Genomic DNA, 19,247 nt, shown 5'->3' on the forward strand with positions numbered 1-19,247 from the left:
ACCTGCTAAATTACTGGCCAATGTTCGATACAGTCACAGCCTTGCTGGAAAATGACACGTATGTGTTATTAGATTTTCAATTTTCACTTTCAAAGAATGAGTTTTGAAATTTCTCAAGGGCATGATGGGTAAAAAAGGCGGGGCAATCGGAAGTGGGATTGGACTGTTTCCGCTTGTCTCTTGGTGCTGCCTTCAAGTGACGTATGAAACTTAACGCTCCATAATTTCTTTTTGAATTTACCAAAGTAAACAAATAAGCCAGAGTTTTTTTTTTTTTAAAGAACACTAATCTTTTATTCAAGCAAATTCGCTAAAATATTAATGTAATAATAATTTTAGTTAGTACCATCATTATTTTACTACTTTTGTTTTGACACATCCGGAACACTTACAAGATGAAGACAAAACAAGACAAAGAAAATTGTCTTCCTTGTCTACTTTAGATGTATGAAAAAAATTGGAAAGATAAAATCGACTTTGCCCAAATAGTTTTATAATACATCTAAGGTGCCGTTGTCTAAAAAAAAAGTTATAAATTGAACAGTGTTTATGTGTATATTAAGTTAGTGTCTCAATAAATCACAAAACGCATTACAGTAAAAATTCTAGACAATGTGAAATATGAAATAAAAGGATGGGCTGTACAACCCTTTATTACTGATGTCTTCAAGCACAACGTCTACATTTATTTGTTATATTTTTGAATGTTAAAATAAATCCTCGGCAAGAAAGATTCAAAACAGGGCTGATTTATTCTTTGGTCTGTCAGCAGGAGGCGCCAAACATGACAATTTTCCCACCATCACAGTGAATCATGAGATCTGCCTTAACCCTTGTGCTATCCTAGGCACTTTAACATTGGGAGTTGGGTCATATAGACCCACTAGACAGTGCTCTGAATATTTTTTCTTCAATGATTTGTGATCTTCACTGGTGTCCATGGATTACATGAAATCTTTCCACCTTTATCCACCTTTGTCATGGTAGGGAGAACACGTCAATGTAAGGGTGGGGTCATCTAAGATAGCACAATGGTTAATTATGTAGTGCATGCTCTTCCAGACCCAACATTCTGCATTTTTACGGACTTGGGACGAGCACATAAAAAAAAAAAAAAAAAAACATTGGAGAGGGCCCTCATGCATCCACAGACAGTTTCCCTTTCCAGGAATTAGCCAGATTCTATCTTGCTTAGCTTCAATCTGAAATGAGAGAGGGCATGTGCAGCCGTGCAAAATAAAAACACTTTTGACGTAATATATAAAACAAAAACATTTATTTGAAAAATGCAGTGGAATGTCATTGATAGCAACATTTTATGTTCTGAACAAACTTACATGCTTGAATCCAAACCAACAAATCAAAAACACTTGCAATAAAATGCTTCAAAATAAAAGCATGTGCTTTTTCTTTTACTTGAGAAAATGAAAACGTCCACCTGTGATCAGAGCAAAACTGCAAGCCATGAACTATCGTACCCTCCTTCCGTTTTACAGTTGTTGTTCCTGAATTTCCATGAATCATTGTCATCACTCATTCCTAAATTCCATCTTTTACAAAAAAAAAATATACTGATGAAACATTTTGTTACTGATCCATATTCTGCAGAAGTAAAGTTTGTTCTTAATGAATGACAGAGAAAAATACATTTTTCAGATTTTTCTACTCTTACTTTAAAATTAAATGCAGATTAAACCTGAAACGTTCATGTCGACGCTTCAACATTTGGAGTTTTGTTTACAGCAGAACAGGGTCCTATTGTCTACAATATTACATAATGTGCCAAAATGAGAGAGATGCAAGTGAAAGGCAGCAGGGAGCTAGAAAAAAATTAAATCAATTGAATGGAACGATAGGCAGACTATCCCTGGTCGCTGCCCACACGAAGAACGTTAAAGCAAAGCAGGGGCAGCTGTGCAGCAACTTATCAGCATTTAAATGTAAACGGAATGTAAAACTAAAGGGATGCTGCGGGTGTGTCCAAATACAATCCTTCTTGTTGCATAAAGACAGATCCATACACTGGATAACAAAATAAAAAAAACAAATGAGCAGACTGAAGGTTGGGGACAGGTTTTCTGATCTGCAAATGAGCTGATGTGGGCTTGCAGCGAAACAATTTTGCTTTTATCTAAAGGAACACAAATCTGATCAAGATCCAGCAGTAAAGTTAAGCTTCTTTTTTAGACTTTTTAATTTAAACATGTATTAAATATAATTTACTGTAGAAAAAAACTAGATTTGTTCAAATCAAAGTGTTTATAGCTCATGAAAATAGCATATTTATCTTTAAAATAATAAAAGTGTAATGTTTTTACACACAATGAACACTGTCTTCTGTTTCATAACAGAAAACTGAGTTTTACTCAAAAGCAAAACATCTTGATGACACTTCAAAGTGGTGTGCAGTGAAACAGGACTTCAATGCCCATCATGCATTGCTGGACGGATTGTGAGTATGTCTGATCAGCTCTTTATCGTTTTAACAACCCAACCAAGGCGAAAAATCAATAAAGACACGTTTTTTTCTCTATTTCTTAATATCCTGGGCGAGTAAAAATCAATGTTTTTAAAAGTATGTTTTCAAAATGTGTTTGGAGGCAGTTAAAAGGGTTATGCTAACTCACTGATTAGTATGTGTTTTGAAGTTTACCTTGTTGTTTTCTTAATAAAGTAAATGTTCTCCATTAAAAACAGAAACGTAACTGTTTTTCCCTCACAACTGTTGGTTTATCTGATGTGCAAGGTTGACAGCTGGATACCCGTCTCTGCAGAAGTCCATGATGAAAATGAGAAGAATTATGTTTTCTCTGTTTTAATATACAGTAAAATGTATTGAATTCACAAGATTTTTCAAACACAGAAGCTTTCATCCACTTATATTGGAAATCATCTTTAAATAAAAGAAGTTAAAGAATGGCACTTTGTTTGAACTTAAGAAGCGCATCATCATCATCATCATCTGACTGATATGAAACATTCTCATGTGAATCCCTCAACATTTGCTCTTTGTTCCCTTTTTTTCTAATAAAATGGACCCTGTAAAGGAAGTTCTGGAGCAGGGTGGAGCATTTGGTTCTGGTATTGAGTCCATCAGCATCAGTCAGTCAGCAAACCTTTGAAAAGTTCCCACCTTTTCCTGTTTGTATTCGAGTGCTTCTGTCACAGCTTCATTCTCCTCCTCCAGCCCTTCTGATGGGTCTCCCTCAAAAGCTGCAGGTTTGGAAGATTTGGAGACTTTGGGCGGAGTTAAGTTTACATGTGATTAAACACATATAAAGTATTTAGCATTAAATTGGCATTTTTAATGGGCCTGTGTGTGCACAAATTAAAAACATTTGAGCACAGACGTTTACCGTTTGGGCACCCAAGTTAGCATTTTGTGCACACAAGTTAGTGTTTGTGTACACAAAATACTCATTCCAGGGAACAATTTCTTTTTTTTATGTCATGTCCAGGGTTTTGTAGAAAAGCGATGATATTTTCTTGCATTTTGTCGTATTTCCTTACACAGATCATTTTTAGAAGCAGTTTTTTAACATGGGGGGGGGGGGTCTGTTCTGACTGGAACTTCCCATCTCCTGCCCCGTTCTCAAATAACATGAAAAGTCTCTGAGAAGTTTCTTGTGACCAAATGTATGCTAGTTTGCTACTAGGTACAGAGATGGTCGCTCATCTGAGCCCCTGTTTACAAGGTTTAACGCAGACTTCTACAGTGTTTAAACTATAACTCATGCAGAATCATTTAAAGGCCAAATATTATTTCAGTGGTTTAAATAAAAGGACCATGAAATTGGAAGAAGTGAGACAAATGCTGAAAAAAACATAAGCAAACTTAAACACAGTAGAAATATTCCTAATTTTTCAAATGAATTCAAGTTCTTGTAGTGTTATTTATATCCTGAATATATATGGAGTATTTTGCATGAAAAACATTAGATCAAAACCTCGTGGTTTTATTCTGCAGGTTCTAAAGTGCCGGACAGCTGCATTTTACTATAAATATTGATTTCATAATGTCTTATATTAGGAAAATAATGCTTGACCATGAATCTGATTCCCAGAATTCCAAAGCTTACCAACTGTTCCAGGCAACCATCTGTCTTCGTCTTGCGTTAAATAAAGATCTGGTGAAGGTTGAACCTCTGGTGAATGTCTCTGTGACACTATTTACAAAAACCTAAGTGGCGTCACCAAACCTGCTTACAAAGATCCATCTATCTATATGAACACTCCTTTACAGCAGTATCTCTCTGTTTAAAGATATAACTTATCTATTTACAAAGTCATCTATTTTTCACAAAGTTTGCCGAAACTGAAGAGCTTTAGAGCAACAGTAGCCGCACATGGTGAGACCTGAAGAGGGCGTGTTCACTTCACCTGTGACCTCATAAACTGCAAGGATGTTAGTATTATTTACAGTTTCACATACACTGTTAGCACGAAGGGGAAGTGGTGCCACACTGCGGGAATTGTCCTTCAGTGTCTACAGAGAAAGTCCCAAACTGGTCAGATCCAGTACAACAGACCACGCATCATGCCAATCAAAGGCACATAATCCCTTCAATCCTAGTCGTCAGAGCGACCCACACACAGACGGGGCACAAAAACCACAATGTGAGGAAGTGATTCCACAGTGGGTGAAGCCTGAGAGGTTTGGCCTCCATGGACATCGAGGAGCATGGTGAGATTTGGGTGAGATGGGACGGCGGGTACCAAAAATTTCTCAGTCAGCAGTGGCATCCCTTTTCGGCAGACGCAGTAGCTAGTTCCTCTTCGTCCTCACCTGGGTAGAGGACTTTGGCAGTAAGACCACTCTTCACCCCATCCCAGCCATCCCGGGTCTCGATCTCGCCCATCTTCATAAGCTCGTAGATGTCTCTGGTAAGCAGCTCAAAGGCCCGCTCCACATTGCTGTTGCACTTGGCCGAAGTCTCGACGTAGCGGATGCCCAGCTCGGCCGCAAGCTGCTCTGCCTCATCCCGACTCACCTTGCGATCTTTCTGGAGGTCGCTTTTGTGGCCGATGAGGATGTAGACCATGTGGTGAGGCAGGATGTGCTCACTCACCTCCTTGTGCCATTCCCTCACATGGTCAAAGGTCTTGCGGTTGGTGAGGTCAAAGACGAGCAGCCCTCCAACAGAGTTGCGATAATATGATGTTGTGATGGACCTGGTGGGCAGACACATGGATGACATGTCAGAATGTTAACGAATGGACTCAGCCAAGGATGTTTGCTACACAGAAAGCTGAAGACAGAACAGTACCGTCACCCCCCCATCAGTGTGTGTTTGTGAACGAATAAACAAGGAGCCGTGTAAAAGCACTTAGAGGACCCGTAAACATGCAGCACATTGTAATTGTTGATGATTTACCATCAACTCTCCTGCATTTTTACTGCTTAATAAACAGACATTAACCTTCAGGTCACAGTGAAGGACTGCACTCCAGCTTGTGTTTGTTACTCAACAGTTCTTCAGTGCAGGGTGAGGGCATAGCAGACGATGATACCACGAGTCTGCTGACTTGTGTAAATGTGGTCATGGTATACAGGCTGTACTTAAGCGTGGCTGAGATCCAAGGAGGATGCTTAACTGCAGTCGTCCTCCAGCGCATTTCACTTTTCCTGAAAGATTCCTAAATATTTACCACATGTTGGTGCCCACATGCCATGAGATCCTATTGGTTCTTAGGATTTGATGCAACAATTTGATGTATTTAAGTTTGCATTGAATGAAACAGCTGCATTAATGTGTGTGCAGGAAACAAATAAATCTCCCAGAGGTCCTCGTCTGTATGGCTTCACAAACACTTCCAACTCTCTCATCCATCAAAGGAAGGAAAAGAGGACTCCAGCATGGAGGTGCCTGCAGGAAAACACCTTTTAGAAGTTTGTTCTTCAAAGAGGCATCAGATCTAAGAGCAGCTGCCTCTGAAGACACATCAGTTCCACAACAGAAGGCTTTCTGATGGGAAAAACCAACAGCTGAGAAAAATAATACAAATCAACCAGGAATCAGATGAAGGCGGAATTCCTGGTTGCCCCGGAAACGGCCAAAACATTAGGAGGCCTCCCATGGGCAAGCGGGGCGACGCCCCCAAATGCCATAACAATTTGTGATAGCAAAAATCCACAATTAAGATATCAAAATTACAAAAACCATCACAAAAAACAAACAACAAATAAATAAATTAATCATAAATACACTTGCATAGCACTTTGCTGCCTTCTTAGAAGGCCCAAAGGGAACACTAGCGCAAACCCATAACCACCAGAAATGCACGATTTAGTGTCTTGTCCAAGGACACTTCAACACCAAGGTGGGAAAGGCAGGAACCGCACCTGCAACCATCAGAGGTTGACCCATCTACCAGCACACCACGGCTGCCCAAAAGGATATATATATGTCTATATAGCCTCAGCAGGGTGCAAACCAGTCTCCAGCTTGTGCCTGTCCCAAGCCCGGTAAAGAGGGTAGTGCCATAGGGAGAGAAATTAATATAAGACTTATCAGACATATATCAAAAGAGGGGATACATGTATGAATAGATAAACTGTAAAGAAGCATGGTTTTCTATGCATTTTAGGGGCTTCGAGGGATATGACACCCCAAACTCCCAGCACACCCAAGCTTAACCTCCCCCCCGCACCCCATGGTGGGGTTGTCTTAAGCCGTGCCTGAGGCCTCCCATCATCATAAATGAATGATGTGGCTCCATATTTTTGTGTTGCAGAGGCTATAGCGCCGTTTAATCTCCCCATAACCACCGCCTTCCGTCCGGCTGGGATGGGAGTTGGCCTCGTTTCAGGTAAAGTCAGGAGACAGGGCCTCCGCGTAAAGCCGCCAAATCCGCCCCGAAGGAGCGCCGATGCCCTGTTTTCATCAACCGATTCCGGGTTTTTTTCTTTTTACCTGAATCGTTCCTGACCGGCCGTGTCCCAGAGCTGCAGCTTGATTTTAACCCCGGGCTCGATATCGAGCGATCGGGCATAAAAATCCACGCCGACCGTGGGGTCCGCCACGTCGCTGTAAATCCCGTCCGTGAAGCGCTTCAGCAGCGACGACTTCCCCACCGTGGAGTCCCCGAGGAGGATGATCCTGAACTGGTACTGCCACAGAGCATCCATGGCATGACTGAGGACTAGCGACCCGAGGCGTGCGTGTGTCTGCGTGCAACAAAGCCCTGCGCGTTCACACGGAGCCCCGGCAAGAGACGCGGAGCGCAGAGCGACCCACAGCAGTCACGTGACTCAGTCACCTATCCTACATATGAGCGAGACCCACTGTCAAACATCACGCGCCTCTTATGCCTGAGTAAAAAGAGCAAAAAATAGAAATGAAAAAACAACCTTTTAGGTGAACTTCAGCCACATTACAGCTGAGGACATTTCTGTTATTTTGGGCCAATTTCTCCCGTCCTTTCTAAATCTCTGCCGTTGCTGTCCGTGGTTCTGAAGTGGACCATTCGCATCAGCAGGTTTCATGCTTGTATGTCTTATTCTATCTTTAGAGAACATGTTTCATCATTTCAATCTCCTAGTAAAAAATAATAAGGCATAAAAATGGAAAAGATTTAGGCTATACATACAGTAGAAATTGTAAACAAAACAAAACAAAACCCTTCAGTGTGTGAACTACATGTCCAATCTCGCCAAAGGCGCATGCGCGTTTTGTTACCCAATCAGCGTTTGAGCTTTTGCACCAAGCCCATATAAATAGAGGTGGAGGCGTATGGACTTCCTCTTCTCCTGTCGTCTCGTCTCTTCAGGGCGAAGCTTGAGGAGGTGGAGATGGACTTTGAGCAGAGCTGCAGTAAGTTAGGTTTAAGTAATAGTTAAAAATAATTAGATGGTGACGTTCTCACAATAGCAAAGCGACCCCCTCATTAATTCTCTGATCATCAGTAAACCAAAGTTTTTAAAGTTAGCTACCTCACATTTAGCCTGATTAGCTCTGCTGCAGTGGGTTGAAGCTAGTTTAACTGGCACTTAGCTACGTTAGCTAACTATGTTAGTTTCGTGCTGCATGTTCAGTTGCCTTTAACATTATGTTTAAGCGCCACGGCGTCAGGTTTTTACTGCTTTACTTTCATTCTCTGAAAGGGGTAGAAACGGTTGCTAGTGCGCGGTAGCTGGATGCTAACTCCTCTGAGCAGACCACGTGGCCGTCGTGTTTAAGCCCGGAGAGTCCGCTTTACCTTAAGTAACTCCTAAAGTGTTGTTTGTAGATATGGATCCAAATGTTCTATAGTTGTCAACCAAATTTAAAACAGAAATTACGCAATTTTACAATCTTGGTTAGTTGGTAATTTAAAAAAAAAATCCAAAAGGAGTAACGTGGGGAAAACAGTTGGGGTATTAAAAACCATGTGAGCTGCATATGTTGACGTATGATTTTAGAACAGGAAACATTAAAACAAAATGAGACCACGGTTAAAAATAAAATACTAAAGTCGAATCCAATAGTTAAGGCACCGAGCCAGTAATTAAATGCTGTAGTACTGTAGGAGCATCAAACTCAACGATGTGACCTAAATTTGTTGCACAAGAGCTTGGTTCTTGCAGTGAAGCAGCTCTGTTCTCTAACGTTGCTGATGAAATTGATGTGATCTGTCTCCTCAGCATCATCTGTGGTGGCCGGCCTTGCCCAGCCTCTGCCGTTGAGCACTCGTGCAGGTCTGTTCCAGTCTGTTTAGAACCGCAGGCTTCATCGAAGCCCTTCATGCTTGTCTGTAGCATCGGGTGGTCATAAGAAGCTGAGAGAAACCTTTCACCGACGGTCGCTGTTCAGTTTGAATGTAGCTGCTGCAGCAACATTAAGGGAAAGGACATTTTGAAATCACTACACTATATAATAAAGCAGTGGTGTCTTTGCCTGCATGTTTAGTTTTACTACAATGAGTATTTTTTTATTTTTTGGTTGTAAAACAATTTCCTTCATATATGAACTCCTGGTCTTCTGCAGGTTTTGGATGATGCAGTAGACTGCAGAAATGAAAGCGCTACCTACAGGTAAACACTAGAACTGCAACAGAGGTTGAACTTTTGGCTGTGATGACAAACTTGCCCTCACTGAAAATAGTTCTGATTGAGACTTTTCTTTCTGAGCCAAAGTTCTGCTTCATTAGAACTCCACGCTTGACACTCTGCTCATCACTAACCAGTCTGTCCTCTCTAGGTGATGGACTGAGCCACTTTGATGCTGCAGGAGCCTGAAGGTAACTTTAGTTTCAGGGTTTGAGCGAACACAATGGCATGCTATCCTAAGGACCTGTGCTCACTTGTAGCTTGTGGTTCTCCAAGTGCATGCCAGAAAAGTGGGCGGTCTTTGATTGTGGCGGCCTGTGCATGCCGCCAGCAGCCACTCAGCTGCCCGACAATGCTGTGCTGAAGCTGCAGTCTAACAGTTTCTTCTTCCAGGAGGAATCCGGCTCCAGAGGTCCAGGCGGATGCTGCACAGATGCAGGTGTTGAGGATCTTTCGAAGGTGTGTTGTGATTTTGATGAACAGTGTTTCTGATCCATGATGACTTCCAAACACATGTGGACTGTTGGATGAAGCATGCGGATATGGGACTGAGATCAGACTTTAGCAAACATTCTCAGGCTCTATTAGAAATGGTGTGTAATCTATGTTGGTTTCAGGTCCTGCCTCCAGCCCAAGGGTGAGGTGGAGATGCAAACTACCAGAATCTCATCCTAAAAGCCTCTAATGGTTTGGTTCTATCAGCTTGAATGCCTGTATGAGGCAGTCTGTGAAGGGTTTAAATTCCAGACATCCACCCCTGCTCCAATGTTTTATAAACTTGTTTGTAATAAACAACAAACTCAGAATGTGTGAAACCTGGTTTTTATTGAATTATTCTACAAACATGCTTAAAACAAAAGGTCACACAAGGCCACATGAGAAGAGCTGCTGCCTCCTGCAAGGAACTTCCTGTCTTCATGCAGAATCTGTTCCTATAGACGGCAACTTCAGCTCTGAGATTTCAGAGTCTGGCGTGCTGCTGCCACTGCGATCGCTATACGTATCCCTGCGGAAGAGACAAATGTCCAAACCTTCATCTGCAGAGCTTCAGTGTGAATCTTACTGGGCTTACCGAGGAGAGAGCCGACAGCCCTTGAGCAAATAAGACTGTAGCTTTCCTGCTGCTGCTAGCAGTAGGCCCAGGTAAGGAGGCGATGGGTTGATGGGACGGGACGTGAACTCTGGGTGATACTGCACCCCCACAAAATACGGGTGATCTGGAAACGACAAATACTTGACCAAGTGATCCACAACTCACATGAAGCCAACTGTTCAAGGCTGAACTATGACTTTTCCCCCTCCATTTCAGTGTTCTATTCAGAGCCTGGATCGGTTCATGATTCTTTCAATCCACTCATTTCAATTTTGAACAGTTTTCGTCTTTAGACATTTCTATAAAAGTAATCTATACATGTATTGAAGATATTTCACATCCTGTAAAAATAGGGAAACTTCAAAAAATAAGGTGCAGATTACTGTTCTGCAGCAGTAGTTTTTCAGAAATTTGCCTCCGAGTTGTGGATGGGATTGCATCACACCTTTGTTCACACTATCTCCCGCTAGCTTACAACCCCTCACACCCCCAATTTAACATTGCTGGTGTAACAGAAATGGTGAGCTGAACGATTTTGAGCCAGAGGCCAGCTCATGAGGAAAACAAAGACATTCCTGGATCTATTTGTCCGTAATTGGATGCATCAGCATCGAGTCTGTAACTCACCCAGCATATTTTCTACCTCACAAATAAAAAATGTTCAAACTGCATCTTAGTCTGCTCCTGATTCTCAATGATTTGACTAAAGAAATACTCAAAAATGCAATTTTTAGCTTATTGTTCTTTAAATATGTCTTCCATCATCAGAAAAACGCCACCTGAACTTGTTAAAAACCCTATTTCATTGGAGCGGGTCTTTAACAATGCTGTCTTCATGTTTGCTTCATTTTCTGAAATTTGTTAGAATGTTGAATGGATGACAAGAGAATTCGTGTTTTTCTTTCGAACATCTTGCTGAACAAACTGAATTTCTGGAACCAAGTCCCCCTCTACTTTCTTACCGTCTAGCTCTATGACCTCCATCCTCTCCCCCTCGATGTCCTGACCAACGAACCGGAAGCCTTTCTCCTCAAAGTGACTCTTCAGCTCTGGATTTACCTTCATAGGGGTTTGAAAACAATTCACCTTCAGTCTTTCCTATTCCTAACTTGAATCAAAGACAGGAGCTGTGGCTCACCTCAAAGCGATGCCTGTGCCGCTCCTCTACATACTCTGCATCTCCATAAAGTTTCCCTGGAATCAAAGTCAGACTGGAGTTCAGCATCATCAGCCGCTGCTGCAGAGAAGCTCCTCGGTTTTACTCACGCAGGACGCTGTTGCCGCTCTTGAAGATGGTCCGTCTCTTCCCAAGCCTCATGGTGCCGCCCATCTGCCCAGGGTTGTGTTCTGGCATATCAATAACCTGCAACAATCACCAACGGCCTTTTAGATGCTTCAGCAAAAAGGGGGAGGATCTGAAGAGCGAAACATACCACTGGATGCCTGGTTTCTGGGTCAAACTCTGTGGAGTTGGCATCTACAAGTGAAGCAGAGAGCCGTGTTAGCTGCACAGGGCAAAAGCATGAGAATGATGTTCTAGTTTAAAGTCCTCCTGCTTCACTTGGTTCCACTGAAACTGATCAAAAATGCGCTGAGTTAACCGAGCTTTTGTCATGACCTCCTCTCAGTTTTACAGAACTCCCCAGCGTTGTTGAAAATCTTCCCACATAAACACCCAGACAGTGACACACTTTTTCATTTCCCCATTCAGTTTCTTTGGAGATCAGTGACGATCAGCCAGAATTCAATCCTTGTCATGTTTGGTGAAAAGTAGTATGAATTGACTTGAGAGGATTCTTAAAAACTGGATCCATTGATCATAATTCTGACTTATTGGTTAGAGAATGTTTTTACAGATGGAGTAATCAGTGAGAGGGTTTTTTAACAGACATGTGATCAGATAAATATAGACACATATTTATTATGTACATACAGGAACAAAGCAGTTTAAAATCACTTTAGTAAACCTGCTTCCACTGATTACTCCCCCCTCCTTCAGAGTTTGGTGGAGCTGCGCGTCAGCGACCGAGTTACCTTTCCACTCCAGGACGCTCCTTGCAAACTCGCAGACGGCCAGCTGCATCCCCAGACACACACCTGTGAAGACAGGAGCCCCTGTTCATTCGCTGTGCAGGCAGAGCACACAGTGCTCAACCAGGATCTCTGCTGCACCTAGGAAGGGTTTCTTCTGCTTCCTGGCCCAGCTGATGGCGTGAATCTTTCCTTCCGTTCCTCTCACCCCAAACCCTCCTGGAACCAGGACTCCACTGTGCACAGCGGGAGGAAAATCGGCATGAATAGGTTCTGATCATGGCTGCACAGATGAGACGCCGCGGTGGAGAACTCACTCGGCGCTGCAGAGCTTCTGCCACGCCTCGTGGTATTTCACCGGCTCGTCCTGCAGGGTGGCCGGCTCCAAACACGCCGAATCTATGTACTGAAAGGAAGAGACGGCAGCTGCAGCTGAGAACCCCAACCAGCAACAAACCACAACACGCCCAGACTCTGACATAAACTACAGACAAACACAATTCATGAAGCTTCATGAAGCCTGGAGAAGCCACACATACCTTCACCTCCAGTTTGTGGCTGATGGCCAGCGCAGAGTGCTCCAGAGCCTTTATGACCGAGGCGTACGAGTCAGAGAACTTGGTGTACTTTCCCACCAGAGCGATGGAGCACTGCTCCAGCAGCCGATCCGACCTTCAGGGCAAAAAGGTCAGACAGGGCAGAACAGCAGAGAAGCATTTCCAGCCCTGGTTGGAGCTTGCCTCACCTGTCAGACATTTCCTTCCACTTGGTCAGCATCTTCCGGGGTTTGGCTTCAATGGGCATGTTGAGTCTCCTGCTCAGAAAGCTCACCACGCCCTGATCTTCCAGCAGTAAGGGGACTCTGTAGATGGACGACACGTCGTGGACACAGATGACCTAGAAACAGAAGAACCGACCGCTTTAGCTGCATCCAGCCCAGCTGGAGATTTGCTTCTCTAAAGGTGTGCAACTTACCTGCTCAGGCTCGACGTGGCAGAACATGGAGATCTTCTCTTTGACGGAAGTCTCCAGAACAGTAGAACAGCGACACATGATCTGACAAGAACGAGGACAAGGGACAGTTTATGGAGCATCAGAGAAAGAAGACAAAAACAGAAAACCTCTAAAGAAACCAAGAGATCCTAAAGGTTTCTGTGAAGCTAAGTTCACACCGGGCATGTCACGTGTTCAACAACGCATAGCATACAGTGTTCACACTGGACAGCCGCTACCAGATACTAGCGCATGTCCGCTGCCTACACTTGTGAAATGCTGAATGCTGCAAATCTGGTGAATCTTCCTCCAGGCTTTTTCTTTCACAGCTTTATACCGATCAAGACTGTGTCATAGAATTCTGGCTGGGCACCAACCACAATCCTTCATGACCAGTTTTCCAATGGTTAGCATTTCAGTGAATTAAAAAGGACGCCATCCAAACATCACGACTGCCACGGCGGCCGTGGTGCAGCGGTAGGGCGGTCGACCCATGATGGTAAGATTGCAGGTTTGATTCCCGCCTTGCACGCCCATGAGTCGATGTGTCCTTGGGCAAGACACTGAACCCCACCTTGCCTCTGGTGGGAGGTTGGCGCCAGTGTTTGGCAGCAGAGCCGCCACCAGTGGGTGAATGGGTCTGTGACTGTAAAGCGCTTTGGGCCTTGTAGGTAGAGAAGCGCTATACAAGTACGGTATACGCCATTTAACCATTTTACGCCATTTAAATCTGAGTCTCTGATTGGTGAAAGTCTCTGATTGGTGAAAGTTCAACCATTTCAAAGCGCATCCAACAGCTGGGCGTTTTGTACATAGAGCCCGAAAACAGACTTAAAATCTCGAGTAGCGATGCGTGAAAATGAAAGTTTTGAACACGGAAGCCTGAAACGCGCGTTTCCGTAGACTTTTCATTGAAGTGGTCTCTTGAACACATGTTGCAGAGGCCTACATGAATGCAGCTTAAGAAAACATCTCTGCTGCTCATCCTCTCACACTCCTGCTCCTACTAACACTTACTGAACCAAACCAACAATAGTCTCTGCTTAATATTTCTATAACTGATGAAAGCACTTCTTTCTTTCTTTCTTTATTCACAAAAACGGAAAATGAAGCAAGAACTTCCTGGTAACTGAAGGTGACATCAAGCAAACGTTAAACTTTAACAGACAAACAATTGATTTTCTTTCACAAAACATTCCTTCATTAAGAGATGTAACTGCTGTAAGAACAGCTTGTCCATCAATAGCAGCTTAAGGACAATCGTGTACTTAAATCTTATCCAGCCTGCATGTCTCCAAAGGGGTCAAGATAAAAACAGCAGTCTGATCTCAAATGTTTCTGAATCTTATTGATGTTTGTGCATTTTTTAAAGTGAGACAGAAAAAGAAGGATATTCTCATTTTTTTCCCCAGACATGGCAACAATCAGGTATCTGAAGGCTGACACTTATTTTGCCGATTCTGCTTTAAAAACCTCAAACATGTCAAAGTCTGCTTATCTGCTCCAGTTTCAATCAACAACTGAACTACAGACATTCCAGATGCAGAAAAAGCTCCTACCAGGTCAGGAGACAGGCCCAGGCCTCGCAGCTCCCTGACGCTGTTCTGCGTGGGTTTGGTCTTCTGCTCCCCGGTAGCGCTGGGCTGTGCACAAACACAGGACCGTTCAGGACGGCGTTAGCAGCACGAGTGCACCTGTCTGGACTCAGCGCACTCACCTGTGGGATCAGGCTGACGTGGATGTTGCAGAAGTTCTCTCTTTTCACTTTGAACTGGAACTGTCGGAAGGCCTCGATGAAGGGCATGCTCTCGATGTCTCCCACTGTCCCCCCCAGCTGCAAGACAACAAGGTCAAATGTGTCTTAATCCGGGGGCACCCTTCCCTTTGCCCATCCCGCTAAAAGAAAAGGTGTCTCACAAAATGTAATACCTCCTGATGACCCCATTTGTTTAGTATTCCGGTTAAAGTACGAATGCAGACTTTTTCGTTTAGTTGTAACTGCCTGTACAGACACTTTATCATGTTCAAATAACTAAAAAAAGGAGGAGCAGCACTCAGATTCAAACAGGATGTGAAGTAACATTTCTGACAAAAAAGTGGCTTAGTGTCTGTTAAGGAGCTTCGAGAGCCTTGAGCAGAAAAACGAGTCCCTAGTCAGACTCTGAACCAGAACCAGACAGGGGCTGCAGACTTTTACCACCTACATTTCAAGCTCAGTTTACATAAAAAAGACTCACCTCGATCACACACACTTGAGGTTCTACTTGATCATCATCCACCGGCACTTTGGCCTGCTTCACAACCCATTCCTGGATGGCATCTGTGATGTGCGGCACAACTGCAGAGGAACACGGGTTTCTCCGTCCGTTAAAACTTCTTTTCCTGCCATACTTTAAGGTTGATCGGTTCTTTACCTTGAACAGTTTTGCCCAGGTAGTCTCCCCTCCTCTCTTTGTTGATGACTGACTGATAAATCTTCCCGGTAGTCAGGTTGTTGTCTCTGGTCAGGCGGATGTCCAGGAAGCGCTCATAGTTCCCCAGATCCAAGTCCACCTCCCCCCCGTCATCGAGCACAAACACCTCACCTGGAAACGATCAGCGAGGAACAGTCACACCCGGCGGCTTTAATCAAAGGCATGTGTGTATGTGTGTCACTGACGTACCGTGTTCGTAGGGTGAGAAAGTCCCCGCATCAATGTTGATGTACGGGTCGATTTTGATGGCCGTCACATGTAAGCCGCACGACTTGAGGATGGTCCCTACACTGCTAGCAATGATGCCTTTGCCGATGCCGGAGATGACCCCACCGGTCACCAGGATGTACTTCATCATTTTGCTCATTAGTCCTGGACAGATGGAGTCAGACTGTGGACCTGAACATCTACAAAAATAAAACCAGACTTCCATTTGACCCATTTAAAACTAAATATTTGGGTACAGGAATATGATTGTGTAATAATTTAAACACATGGGAATAAAAATGAGACCCTGAAAGGAAATTTCAAGTAGAAGATGTAAACACAAATGCTGAATCATCTGTCAGCCTTTTCTCTGAGTCACACCATGACGAAGCAGAATCTGAAGCAGACTTTTAAATACAAATTAATATGCATGTCCTTTCTGTGTTCATCTTGAATTTTTTTTTATGAAATACTTGTGAATTTCCCCCCCAACGTAAAAAAACTCATTACATTTCAAACACTATTAAAACTGTTATTGCGGAATAAAACAAAACAATCTTTACCACTTGAGAATTTGAAGACTAATACATTATATGATTTAATTATAGGATTAGTAAATAGGAAAAAGAAGGAAGAAAAACATCTAGAGTGAGTGAGACATCTGTCTTGCTCGATTATTTCAACAGCACAACTTAAGCGGGCGGGGAAGTCCTTAAAATACCGCACTTTAAGTAGTGCACCGCCCGTCTAAAAGGGCACGATACCAATACTAAGCCCACACCAACTCGTGTTTGTGTTAAGGTTGTTTTTCGGTCAAAAAGTACATAAGAGGTCACAGTCGAAGCGCCAAAATTAATGTTCCTTATCAACGTTTAACCACGGATTGTGCTGGGAAGCGACTATTTCTATATCATATATAAACAGACTCGCGCTTTTATCTTAAATTACATCCCATAACATAACAAAACCGGTGTCATTCAAAATAAAAGATTTCGAATACAAAGTAAATAAAGGATTTTAACGTCATCATTAGCCTAAAAAATGGCATAATGTTGATTAATTTATCATTTATTATTAACTATCAAGTGTGCCCCGGTTTAGTCATAATAATATAGTTTTAAAAATGTAATTTAATCCTTAATTTTATGTACTCAACCGGAAGTTACTGCTTTTTTTGTGCCGCTTGACTATGTTGGCATGCTAGCTAAAAATCCTCTCCATAACACAAGCGTCGGATTTCAACTTACGAGACTCTTCCTCGGTCCAGAGTTTCGCTAAAACCAAGAAAGTGTTCACAGTTTTTCTAGTCTGAGATCAACTTCTGACCCAAGAACAAGACAACCTTTTTCTCAAAGCAACCTCTAGATGTGCGCTACACGTGCGAAGCCCACGAGCCGCTTTGCGTCCCTCATTCTGACGAATACTCGTGATGCGTTTAAGGTTGCCTCGGAAAGTAGGGTGGTGCGGTGCGTTTCTCAAAAATTCGTTAAGCCGCTCAAAAAGCAAGTTTAGGATGACAGTGCTCTTTACGTGAAAACCATGACCATGAAATGCTTGCACAGACTTATTTCAGTATCAGAGTATATTTATGATAAATTATGAGATTAAAACTTTCATTATTTCCCCCCCCCCCTGTTTTTACTTCTGTAAATACAGAACGTGTCCTTGTCTGAAAACATTCATTTTGACTTTTCTTTTCTTTTTTATCCAAACTTACAATCCCTCACCACACACACTCAGTGAGATGAAGTGAAAAAGCTTAAAAATTAGACGCCAGGTTCCATGCCAAACACTAAGCCCATTCAAACGTCTTCTCACTTTTTGTCATTTCAACTACTTTTGGTCTGGAAACGCCCAGCTCCATCAAGAGTTTCCTTCTAGTTTTTCGCTTTTTCTTACATTGGTTGTTTTCAAAATGTTTGCTTTATACTAATTGAAAAAAAAGAAGAAAACCTTAATCACCACTGATAGTTTGTTCTCTTTGAGAGCTAAGAACTTCATCAAACTTTCAGCTTGGAAAATCCCTTAGTAGACTGTTTTTGGAAGCAGCTTTATGGTTTTTAAGTAACACCTGATTAGATTTGAAAACATCAAACAGACTGTATGTGTGTATTTTTGTGTGATTATGTGGTTATCTGTGAGTGGAAGTGTAGGCATGAGTGCCAGTTTGTGAGTGGGAGTATTGATACACTGTTGTGTACATGTTTGCCATTTTGTCCGAGTGTGTGTGTGTGTTAATTTGTGTGTGTCCGTGTTTGCATTCGTCTATATTTATGTGCTTTTCTGTGTGTTTATGCATCCCTTGTGCTATCTTAGATGACCCCACCCTTACATTGACGTGTTCTCCCTACCATGACAAAGGTGGATAAAGGTGGAAAGATTTCATGTAATCCATGGACACCAGTGAGGTTCACAAATCATTGAAGTAAAAAGGTTCATAGCACTGTCTAGTGGGTCCAGATGACCCAACGTTAAAGTGCCTGGGATAGCACAAGGGTTACATGTAAGACTGTGTTTGTTTGTTTTTAAATGGGCTGTCTATCGTTCCTTACATCAGTACATCAGTCCATCGTCCCACCCTGCCTCAAATCCTCAACTATTGTCCCTCTGCCCAAAACATCCACAATCACAGGCCTCAAGGACTATAGACCCGTCGCCTTGACCCCGATCATCACAAAATGCCTTGAGAAACTGGTACGCAACCACATTACCTCATGCCTTCCATCAACACTTGACAGCTACCAGTTTGCATACAGGGCGAACAGGTCCACAGAAGATGCCATCACCACCACTCTCCACACTGCTTTGTCCCATCTGGAGCAACCGGGGAACTACGTGAGGCTGCTGTTTGTGGATTTCAGTTCCGCCTTTAACACCATCCTCCCTCACAGACTTGTTTCCAAACTGGAGGCCCTCGGACTCCCCACCTCCACATGCCTCTGGATTTTGGACTTCTTGACAGCCCGCCCCCAGAGGGTTAGAGTAGGGTCCCACACGTCGACAGCTCTCACCCTCAGTACCGGCTCCCCACAGGGCTGTGTGCTGAGCCCCCTGCTCTACACCCTCTACACACAAGACTGCACCTCCACCCACCCCAGCAATACCATCATTAAGTTTGCAGACGACACCACAGTAGTGGGGCTCATCTCTGGGAATGATGAGTCCGCTTACCGGGACGAGGTGGAGCGGCTCTGTGTCTGGTGTGAAAAAAACAATCTAATCCTCAACACAACAAAAACCAAGGAAATGGTGGTGGACTACAGGAGAAAAAAAAACTGTCATTCAGCCACTGTTTATTGGTGGGGATTGTGTGGAGAGGGTGGCTGCTTTCAAGCTCCTGGGCGTCACCATTGAGCAGGACCTGACCTGGAGCGCCAACACCACTGCTCTGGTAAAGAAGGCCCAGCAGAGACTGTATTTT

General features: G+C 43.2%; 2 protein-coding genes, 1 long non-coding RNA gene and 4 other non-coding genes across 8 annotated transcripts; 5 read left to right on the forward strand and 2 right to left on the reverse strand.

Moving 5' to 3' along the window:
- Window positions 1-1,259: 1,259 nt before the first annotated feature.
- rab42a (RAB42, member RAS oncogene family a) lies at window positions 1,260-7,257 on the reverse strand. The gene is made up of 2 exons (XM_004074295.5): window positions 6,915-7,257; window positions 1,260-5,172 (listed from the first exon to the last, which is right to left on the reverse strand). The coding sequence occupies exons 1-2, from the start codon at window positions 7,127-7,129 to the stop codon at window positions 4,731-4,733; spliced, it is 657 nt and encodes a 218-aa protein (XP_004074343.1). The 5' UTR covers window positions 7,130-7,257; the 3' UTR covers window positions 1,260-4,730.
- A 419-nt stretch (window positions 7,258-7,676) lies between these two features.
- On the forward strand, window positions 7,677-9,843 carry LOC105355110 (uncharacterized). The gene is made up of 6 exons (XR_909604.4): window positions 7,677-7,814; window positions 8,624-8,677; window positions 8,967-9,013; window positions 9,180-9,219; window positions 9,422-9,487; window positions 9,646-9,843. It is a non-coding gene; the product is annotated as an uncharacterized LOC105355110 (long non-coding RNA).
- LOC111948266 (small nucleolar RNA SNORA16B/SNORA16A family) lies at window positions 8,701-8,835 on the forward strand. The gene has a single exon (XR_002874222.1). It is a non-coding gene; the product is annotated as a small nucleolar RNA SNORA16B/SNORA16A family (small nucleolar RNA).
- Window positions 9,046-9,114, forward strand: LOC111948265 (small nucleolar RNA SNORD103/SNORD85). The gene has a single exon (XR_002874221.1). It is a non-coding gene; the product is annotated as a small nucleolar RNA SNORD103/SNORD85 (small nucleolar RNA).
- On the forward strand, window positions 9,253-9,383 carry LOC111948272 (small nucleolar RNA SNORA44). The gene has a single exon (XR_002874228.1). It is a non-coding gene; the product is annotated as a small nucleolar RNA SNORA44 (small nucleolar RNA).
- LOC111948277 (small nucleolar RNA SNORD99) lies at window positions 9,516-9,588 on the forward strand. The gene has a single exon (XR_002874233.1). It is a non-coding gene; the product is annotated as a small nucleolar RNA SNORD99 (small nucleolar RNA).
- ctps1a (CTP synthase 1a) lies at window positions 9,835-17,263 on the reverse strand. Of its 2 annotated transcripts, none has more exons than XM_004074103.5 (18): window positions 17,074-17,263; window positions 15,809-15,991; window positions 15,560-15,730; window positions 15,383-15,483; window positions 14,863-14,979; window positions 14,705-14,788; window positions 13,128-13,208; window positions 12,898-13,049; window positions 12,692-12,824; window positions 12,470-12,558; window positions 12,294-12,388; window positions 12,156-12,218; window positions 11,555-11,598; window positions 11,388-11,484; window positions 11,260-11,315; window positions 11,084-11,180; window positions 10,101-10,245; window positions 9,835-10,034 (listed from the first exon to the last, which is right to left on the reverse strand). In XM_004074103.5, exons 2-18 carry the CDS (start codon window positions 15,984-15,986, stop codon window positions 9,944-9,946), a joined length of 1,794 nt encoding a protein of 597 aa, XP_004074151.1. In that variant the 5' UTR covers window positions 15,987-15,991; window positions 17,074-17,263; the 3' UTR covers window positions 9,835-9,943. The 2 variants fall into 2 exon arrangements, with proteins under 2 accessions (XP_004074151.1, XP_011479364.1); XM_011481062.4 differs by having other exon boundaries at window positions 15,809-16,026.
- Between the last annotated feature and the right edge of the window lie 1,984 nt (window positions 17,264-19,247).

This window comes from Oryzias latipes, chromosome 11 (assembly GCF_053564925.1).
Source record: "Oryzias latipes strain Hd-rR chromosome 11, Olatipes_Hd-rR_3.1".
Lineage (NCBI taxonomy): Eukaryota > Metazoa > Chordata > Actinopteri > Beloniformes > Adrianichthyidae > Oryzias > Oryzias latipes.